This window comes from Barbus barbus (assembly GCF_936440315.1).
Source record: "Barbus barbus genome assembly, chromosome: 8".
NCBI classification, from domain to species: Eukaryota; Metazoa; Chordata; class Actinopteri; order Cypriniformes; family Cyprinidae; genus Barbus; species Barbus barbus.
Genome location: NC_136736.1, coordinates 28539137 through 28549442, shown reverse-complemented (window position 1 = coordinate 28549442; position 10306 = coordinate 28539137). Strand labels below are relative to the sequence as shown.

At 35.2% G+C, this 10306-nt stretch overlaps 1 protein-coding gene across 1 annotated transcript in view; it reads right to left on the bottom strand.

Annotated features, from left to right (window-relative positions):
* Positions 1-3455: 3455 nt before the first annotated feature.
* The window catches only part of LOC306873848 (short transient receptor potential channel 5-like), a gene marked incomplete at both ends in the record, with an annotated part of 52869 nt that continues 46018 nt past the window's right edge, over positions 3456-10306 (bottom strand). Inside the window, 4 exons of the mRNA XM_079423351.1 lie at positions 3456-4337; positions 6260-6349; positions 6567-6608; positions 9023-9235. Of these exons, the coding sequence (XP_079279477.1) occupies positions 3456-4337; positions 6260-6349; positions 6567-6608; positions 9023-9235 (1227 nt within the window). The remainder of the gene's footprint in view (positions 4338-6259; positions 6350-6566; positions 6609-9022; positions 9236-10306) is intronic.

The following is a 10306-nucleotide window of genomic DNA, read 5'->3' as shown; positions in this document are numbered from 1 at the left end:
TTCTTGAAAATTGCACTCATAAATTAGCATGTCACGTTTACCAATTACTACAGTGACAGTGTTGGCTAATCTAGAATATTTTCTCTGTCATTCACAAATTTCCCACTGGTTTGCAGAGGCATTTTTAATAATTCCGTAATACTAATAAATTTGTACTCATAATAATTATTATTATTATTTTTATCAAAGGACATTTTTATTTAACTTTTTAAGATATTTTTTTTTACTATTGTACTGGGTCACCACTTGATGTGTAATGTAAACTCACGAGCCCAAATTGAAAGTTGAGAACCACTGTGTACATCTTACATGCATAAAACTCTCATCTCGACCAAAAATACATTTGAATAAGAATCAGCACTTCCAAGGGCAAAGGAAAAATGTTTCCGTAAGCAACATGACTTGCATTTGTTAAGAAATGGCAATTAACGATTCAATATAAATAAATTATTCCCAACCCTGGTAAAGTCTTTTACAGTGAATACAGTACTGAGGAAAATACCACCAAACACGATTCATGTACCATGAAAAAAAAGTCTCTTATGTCTCTTATGAATTGAATTAGAAAAATATGCAAAATATGTTTTACAAGTTAAAGTAACTTTTCTATTTGAATATATTTTAGAATGTATTTCTTTTAGCCACTACTTCAGTCACATAATCCTTCAGAAATCATTCTAACATATATACCATAGTACATAAATCATTGTACCATGCAATACATCATAGTGCCAATTTGACAAAACTATCGTATGATGGTGCTGGCATTACAAATGTTCCCCATGATAACATTGTATAGTATATTAAGGTTCTTTGTTGTTACTGCCAAAAATCTGGGCCTTACTTACTTTACTGTACATCCTACAGTAGAGCTACAGCCAGGAAAGAGTAGAGCATCTACATTTATATCTTGTTGAGAAATGGCAAGAAATCAAAGACAATGGCAGGGTTATTCAGCTTTATTGAATCTGCATATTCGGCATTCCCTTGAGTTCAGTTTCTGGCTGTCAGAACTACTTTTTATCTTCATCGTATGTTCACACGTTTCCAAGGAAAAGTAGAAAGTGGTACGAATCATACAAGAGGAGCATGTATTTCATTCAAGTGTTTACATAAGCATTTACAGCGCCTTGCCAAAAGTAATCAGGCCTTGACCAATTCTGTCATGTAACTGGATTACACAGTTCCACATTGCAATTGTGTCCTTTTTGAGGTTTCATTAGAATGCATTGAAACAAATCTCCTAAAATGTGACATTGTTTTGTTACATTCAGCCCCTGCAGTTTAATATTTTGGAAGCTGACAGCATCACTCAGAAATGTTAAAATAGTCACCTTAGGACAATATTCTTTTTGTTGAACATTTTTTAATATAAATACCATATTGTTAAGTAGTTTCAAACTGATTAATTAAGCTAATTTTTAGATAATATTCGTCCCTTCACCACTTTTTATTTATACTCTCCAACATAAAACCATGTCGAATTAAAAATTACCTCGAAATACAAGTATCACCAATGTCATATTTATAATACAGTAAAATAGCAGAGTTGGTCAAAAGTCTGAATATTTTTGCATGGCGCTGTACATGGTTTATCGGCATTCATCATCGCAGAGCAGGGGGATGTCTTATTCGATGCATGTCTCTGGACATCTCCCCTATACCTGATTATTATAATATACTAATTAATATTCACATACAGTAAAAAGTAAGCAGTCAAAGAAAAGAAAAAAAAACAGCTCCAAAAACATTATAATAGTATAATGTATAAATAATGTCTGTCTAGACTAAAACAGTCTTGAAATTAAATCATTTGTACATGCTATTCAAAATACAAAAATAAGATTTCAGTCATGTTAGATTCTAGCATAACTTCAGCCCTCCGGGTGCATAACACGAGTAATATCACACTATAATGTGCACGTATCGTAGCACTAAAGTGAAAAACCTTCACCGCATGAGTGCCAACAGCTCACTGATCAGTAACTGAGGGGGAAAAAAAACATCAAACCTGTTTCACCAAGAGCATGATGTCCTTAAACATACACTGTAGGTCCATATCAGATGTGTTTCTTGCTCAAGTACACTTTCCGATGAGAACTTTCTATAAAAAAGAAATACATGAACTGACAATGCTTCTGGTCACATTGGAGATATAAAGTTGAATTATGAATTGAATGGCATGAATTGGTAGGCTCCTGTGGTTTGGGGTTAAAGTCAACATGAAACAGCACTCACAAACTATTTTACTGATGTAATGTGACATTTTGAATAAAATAGGATATTTACTGTAAAAAAAAAACAATTGGATTGGTTAGATCCCAACAATAACACTCTGCAATGCTATTATTGTAGTAACCTTTTTAAAATGAACTTTAACTGGCATTATATTACTGCACTAAGAATTCAATAAGAAATTGTTTAAATGGCTAATTAATATTACCATCCTGAACAGTCTACTTAACATCAGCCAAAAAGACAATTATCAAGGTATTAAATTTTTTGATGAAGACAAACATTTTTTTCTTTGGAATAACATGCGCTGATGAATCATGCACAATGATATCTGGAATATGTATTGAGAAAGTAAATAGTGAGTTTTAATGTTAAAAGGATATTTCACCTAAAAATAAACTTTATTCTCCCTCATGTCATTCCAAACCTGTTGAACTTATTGTCTTCTGTAAAACATTTTTAAAAATGTCTCATTTGTCCATACAATGGACCATTTTCACATTTCTGGGGATCTTAGAAGTGGTAACTTCTACAGTGGTGAATGGAAACTACAACTAATATAATTTTTGCATTCCCACTTGCCGCAACAGTAAAAGCAAAATCTCTACAATAGCGTTTCTATGACTTTCCAAACAGAAAAAAAAAAAACATATAAAGAAATTGATCATGTGGGTCAGAATAAAGTCAAATGTCAAATTTGCAGTCGCTCCCTCAGCTGTTGTATTAGAAACACAAACACAACGGTATCATCTAGTTTTATGTAATCCAATGCCAAGGTAAGAAAACACATAGTAGTCCATAGAAGTCAATGGTAGCCAAAACTAGTTTTGACTTCAAAATATCTTCTTTTGTGTTCTGCAGTAGAAAAAAAAATCATACCGGTTTGGAATTACATGAAATTGATTAACAGATTTCAGAATTTTCATTGTAGGGTGAACAATGTGATGTAATAAAGATACAAAAATCGACCTGGCCAGCATTTCTCTGATCATTGCACTTTTCTGTCCCCTCTGAATCTCTTTCATCTGTCATTTAATTCACTCATCCCATCTGTCTTGTAAATAACTTTCAATTTGGTTAAATCTCCGAAAGAAATGACAAATATTGCAGCAGCAAACAAAAGAACGAACAGAAGAATCGGTTGTGGTTAAGGTAATAGTTATTGATATCATCACTGATTATTGTTATTATCAAAGTGCTGTACAGTAATACTAGCAATACTATAGCTGCGTGGTCACCGAATCATCCTGTTCCGTTACCCAGCAGGAGGAGTCTGGCGTTTGTCCGCCACAGGGCCCGACCAATCCCTGGAATACGTCCTCATTTGAGTCCAGGAGGCGGGAGCTGGAGGCGGAGAAACTGGAAGCACAGTGCAGAGAAGAGGGTGGGGACAGAGGTCCTAATGTCAGTAAAACATCCCTTCCATTAGCTCTCTGTCCATTGGTCGTCATGGCACCGTCGCCCTCATTTAAAGCACCCACGTCCACCTGATTAAGGTTGGTCTCGCTTCTGGTGACGGGACCGGCTCCCCTGGTGAAGCCCAAGTCTTGCCAAGCTCCCGGTGGGTGAAGCAATCCATCTGAGATAGTGTAGGTCGCAGCGGTGACACCTGCCGGCTGCGGAAGGTGGTTGCCCATGCGTGAGAACAGCAGGCCGAGCCGTCTGAAGGAGTTCTTCTTGGAACTAGAGAAGCGGGAAAAGCGCCTCCAAGTTCGTGAAAGTGCAGGTCTTGCTGGAGCCACTGAAGACAGGGAAGAGGAGGGTGAGGGGTTCTTCCTCAGTCCGTTGATCTTTGGTTTACCCTCTCTGTACACAGACGATGCCGCCGTCGTTGTCGTAGTAGTAGCGACCTCCATTCCGGAAATGGAGCAAAAGAGGGCAGAGACTCCGTACGACGGATCCGAGGGCGTAATGGTTTTGAAAGACACACCTTTGGCCCCGATGCTGCTCCCGTCGCTGTGGTGACAGGCCTCACCATCGTCGCTGACCTCGTCTCGAAGCGTGGCCTCGCTGCTGGAGGAATAGTTCCGCCGGGGCGGCTTTCGGTTGCCGAGAAGGTCCAAAACTTCGTAGCGGAAACTGGAAATGTCCTGTTTCAGCTCCTAAGGCAGAGCATAATTATAGTTTTACATAATGCATTTGAAAAATATATGCATTTTTTCTACAATAAAAGTTATGTTTCATGACTAAACTTGTTCGCAAGTTTGCAACAACTCCAAACATTTTCAGTGTTACATATTTGATGTACTGTTACAGAGCCGCGGGAACTAGGGGTACTGAGGGGGCTGCAGCACCCCCCGCCACAGGGCTGGGTCTCAGGGCTGGGTCAATACCCTCCAGATTTTCCTTGTGCCCCTCAATCCTCCCCAGGATACTTAATTTTAAGTAGATAGTTTTGTGATTAATTACATATTAAACAGAAATATAGTGGAGTTGTATTTGTTTTAAGCGTTCATGTGAAATGTTCACGCGATATAACCGTAAATTTAGATTCCAACTTGTAAAAAGCATTTACATCCTCGTCCTTTTTATGAGCCGTATTCCGAAGCTTTCTCGATTCTCAAGATGGCCTCCGACAATCACATGCACAGCTCTTTAATTATCTCATATCAGCGATGCTAATATTTAGTAAAATGCCCTTAAATAATATAAATATTAAATAAAAAAATATTGATCTAAAATCACAAAAGCACAAATATATATTGGATTTCACTGTGAGTGGAGAAAGAAAATAAATTTAAAGGACTATAATGGACTGACATTCCTGATGTTGCTTTATGTCTTCGCTGTGTTTGGTGTAATAATGTAAATAACAACGCCGTTTACTGTAAATGTGAAATTTACAGTAAATAAACAGCAGTTGTGGCTGTCAGAACTTTACCATGAAAAATACAGTAGCAACATTTGAAGTTTTATGGATTGAACACAAATTAACTGGAAAAAAAATATTGCATTAACTGATGTAATACTAACTCAAAACATTGAAAGCCACATGAAAGTTAGTAAATATTAAAATATAGAGAGTGTACACTTATACACACAAATACAAAACACCATCATGGTAACACAAAATAAGGAAACAAATATTAATTTAACAACATAAGATGTAAAAAAAGAAAAAAACTAATGTGCATAAGTGATAAAGGAATCACTTAAAATTCACTTTAAAAATTGTACTTTTATCAGGATTTTATTGTAAAGATGTATTACAGTTTTTCACCGAATATACAGTAAGGGAACTTACTTTTAATCGATTAACAGTTATTTACTTCAGCATATTTGACAAAAAAAAAGTATTTTACATTAAAATGAAAACCAGCTGTATAAATCATAGGCCTACTAATTATTATTATATTTTTACTATACAAATATTTTATAAATCCTATTGACACATTTTTAACAGCTAAAAAATATATGTGACCCTGGACCACAAAACCTTAATCTTAATAATCTTAAATCGCTGGGGTATATTTGTAGCAATAGCCAAAAATACATTGTATGGGTCAAAATTATCAATTTTTCTTTTATGCCAAAAATCATTAGGATATTGCGTAAAGATCATGTTCCATGAAGATATTTTGTAAATTTCCTACTGTAAACTTAATTGTTGATTAGTAATATGCATTGCTAAGAACATTTACACAATTTAAAGGTGATTTTCTCAATATTTAGATTTTTTTGCACCCTCAGATTACAGATTTTTAAATAGTTGTATCTCGGCCAAATATCGTCCTATCCTAACAAACCATACATCAATGGAAAGCTTATTTATTCATGTACGATGTATACATCAATTTCGAAAAAATGACACTCAAGACTTAAGTTTTGTGGTCCAGGGACACATATATGTGCTAATGATTGCAAATAAAGATTATAAGAATTAAATATGAAAGAAGATCTCCAGATTTTCTGTCAACACCGGGGCATTTGAAGAATGATTACTTGTGTCAGAGTTTTTGTTTATAAGCATGCATTTCCTGATATTTATGTGAGATAAATAGAGAGCAGTCGTTTTCAGAAGCACCTTAAAATTCTCCTCCGTCAGCCCTTCGCTTGTCTTGGCGCTGCGGATCATGGACGCCACATACCTCTTCACTAGACTACGGATGACCTCCTGAGGGTTGAAGGAGAAGAAGAGAAAGCAAGCAATCAGATAGAACTCCCTAATCTTGTTAATCTGGAAATGTACAGCTGGATCTTTGGTGTGACGGTGCAAGGAAAAAGAGAGACAGGGAAAAGAAAGCCAGAGGCGAAGCGATGTAATGCAATTACATGCACATTGTTTGTATTCTTGCATGTGTGTAATTGCAGAGCTTTATCTGCTGGCATACCTGATAATGCTGATTCTGTATCAGCCTGTCAGCATGCTTTTCCTGAAAGGAGAAACAAATATTCACACTGTAATTATGCAGGGTAATTGAGCTCATTAACTAACATTCCACTTTTTTATTAGTTTTTTTTTGTTTTTTGTTAGATAATTATTCATTTAAATCCAGGGCCATTCACAAGAAACTGCCATTTGTGTGCTATGAGTCTCCATTATTTACTTGTTATTATTATTATTATTATTATTATTTAATTACTATTATTTAACTGACACATTAACATGGCATTTAAGTTTAAATCAGTTACAATATATTATAATGAATTTTAATTAATTTAATATAATGTATACATTCATTATGTATAATTTAGTGTAGAATAAAGTATTAATTGTGTTTGTCACCCAATATCAATGTTCCCATTCATCATGATCAACATTCCAATGACAGAATAATAACCTTTCCTTTTTTGAGAATATTGTGCTTTTATTGTTATAAAGAAATCATATCTGTTAAGGTAATCTAATAACTTTTTTCTGAAATGTGGATTTTGTTGTACTTTCTGTCTAAGAACACTGCACTATTATTAGTAATTGTCCTAAAAATAATAATGTTCATGATTATTCTGACAAAAATTCTGACAAACTGCATCAGCCTAAACTGCAAAAATGTCTGACAGTAAAAAGACTGAATAACTAATTTCATGGAAATGAAGGAACAATTGGGTTTTGTTATCAATACTTTCCTATCGCATCCACAATGGGAGAATCAATCAAAAATGTTCAAATGCAATTTCAATGCAAATTCTCATGTGCAGTTATACTCCCTGTTTTTGCATTGTATTGAGATGTATGAGTCCTGCAGATGCTTTCTAACTGGAATGCTATTTGCTGCTATACAAAATCAGATGAGCACTTCCACATGCAGATGATTTTGCAGTATAAGCTGAGAGATTCTTAGTATTCTTATCAGATATTGCAGGAAAGCTGCTCTCCTCTTAGCTCTGCATGTAGGCAGCTTTATATAATGATCAAGGTTTGATCCCAGCTCAGCAATGCCCGCAAACATGTGGGAGAGAGTTTCGAGTGAATGTGCTTCAGCTGTGTGTGTGTGTGTGTGTGTGTGTGTGTGTGTGTGTGTGTGACAGTGTGAGAAAAAGAAAGCGAGAGAGTGCAGGAGCATCTGTATTGATGCAGGCCAATAAATGCCGTGCAGAGAGATGGATTTGTAATAAAAGTGCGTCAGGTGGAACAAGGGAGGATATATTCGAAACAGAGATGATGAGAGTCCCGGGAGTTTCAAGGGGAGTTGCATGGCAACACAAGAGGTTAAACTCCAGACAGACTCAGGCCATGTTACACCTCATTACATCATCAAAGGAGAAACACAAACTTGTTGAATAAAAAAAAAAATGTTCCTTCATAGAAGTCTAATTAATTTATATGAAACTCCACTTCATTGATTCAATTGAAATGAAATTTGCTACCACTCAGGCCACTCTAAATGAAGCCAGTAGTTGAAGTTTGTGGGGGAAGGGGGGCTGACAAGCTGGTTGTGATGTCAAAAATATGGCAAAGACCTGTCTCATGAATATTAATTAGGTCACGCTGACGTTGCTAGGTAACCTTCCTGGTTATCTAACCTAATTAATATTCATGCACCAAAGCCTTTGCCATAGTAGGACTGATAAATGGGTAGTTGACATTAAATGCACCTGCTAAACATGCTAAACTACAACTAAAGCTATTTTAAATACCATGCCACCAGTCATTTTAAAATAATTGCATGCCGTTTTCTTACCTCATTTTAGAGACACAGAATAATTGCACTTTTAAATTCATGTTAATTTTAATCTATAATCTTGATGTTAATAAAAAAAAGAAAGCATGCTTATGTTATTCACATCTACCCGATTAGTGCATATGTGCATAATATGTTTGAGTTATATGGTGTTGCAGACATACACTGCTACATTCATGTCACTGTTTCTGGAGATCAAGATCATTTAATCTCAGAAATGGCAAAACTGTAATAGCAACCAATTAACACCAAATACGATATAAACTTAATGTACAAAATTGTGTAAACACTTTCTCACTGAGACTGACATGCTGGATTTTTGAGCAGCTGCCTTTGTTAAAGTCAAAGGTTTTTATATGTATTTCTCTCACCCAGTGATACCTGAAAGTAATGCATGATGATACCAGTCTAAATACAATTACTGTATCCCACTACGAGTCAAAAACCAATAGTTCAAAAGCAATAAAAATGTAAATGAGCTGTTTTAGCATTCAATGTGCTGATATATGTGTGTGGCTGTGCTGTTAGTCATTGTAATGGGTAATCAGTTATATAATGAGCCAGCTGTATTGTGCTTAAAGTGTCATTTAAACCAGAACCACTTGATCAGATTCAGATGAAATCACAGTGTGAATGTTCAGATGGATTCAGCTTGTTTTCTTTACCGTAAACTCCTTCAGATTCTCATGTTTATGGGGGTCTTCTTCAGGCGGAGCAGCCTCCGACCCGCAGAGCCGCCCGTGTACCCATCGACACAGGTACCAGAATGACTTAGGACTGGGGATGACATTGAACGGTGGGGGGAGTGTCCCTCCCTCATCGAAATAACTCATCCACAGCTTGGTTCGAGCAAACTTCCACTCAATGTCAGCATGGTCCTAAAACACATTGACAAATAAATGATTAACAATATGAACTGAATGATGATAATCAATGAAGTATATGATCGTAAACCAATTGTATCTAGAATGCATAAAAAAAACTTATATTTATATTATACAGTAGAGTACATTTTTAAAAACCTATGAATGAGAATTTGTCACAATGATCAAAAGTGTGGGTAACACTTTATTTTAAGGTGTCCTTGTTACATGTTACATGTACTTACTATTATAATAACAATTAATGCATAATTACATGCAAGTAACCCTAACCAAATAGTAAGTACAAGTAGTTAATTAATATTACTCGGTGTTTAAATGTATAATTACACCCTAACAAGGACACCTTAAAATAAAGCGTAACCAAAGTTTGTGTCACCTGTTGGTTTCCGTTTAGTTCCTGTTTGCCCTTATTTGGTTTTTCCTGTCCTAGTTTAGTTAATCATCGTTTATTCCATTCACCTGTTTTGTATCAATCATCTTGTTTGCTCTTTTGTTCTTGTTCCTTCATAAGTCCTCAGTTCTCCCTTTGTCTTAGCCTGAGTTTAATGTTATTTAATGTTATGTAACGTTCATTAAAGGATGTTGATGCTACTTCGTTCTCGTGATCCTTTGTTTATTTTTACTGCAACCATTAAATCCCGTAACAGTTTGGGGTCTGTCAGAATTTTTATTATAATAATTTTTTTTTTCTTCACTTTTATTCAGCAACAATGCACTGAACTGATCAAAAGTAACCGTAAAGACATTTATAATGTTACAAAAATTATATTTCAAACAAACGCTTTTCTTTTGAACTTTCTATTCTTTAAAGAAACCTGAAAAAAATGTATCACAGTTTCCACAAAAATATTAAGCAGTTTTGAGAAATGTTTCTTGAGCAGCAAATCAGCATATTAGAATGACTTCTGAAGGATAATGTGACACTGAAGACTGGAGTAATCCTGCTTTGCCATCACAGGAAAAAAAATACATTTGAATGTATATTGAAATAGAAAACATTATTTTAAATTGTTGTAATATTTGCCAAATAATTTTTGATCAAATAAATGATGCCTTGCTCACCAA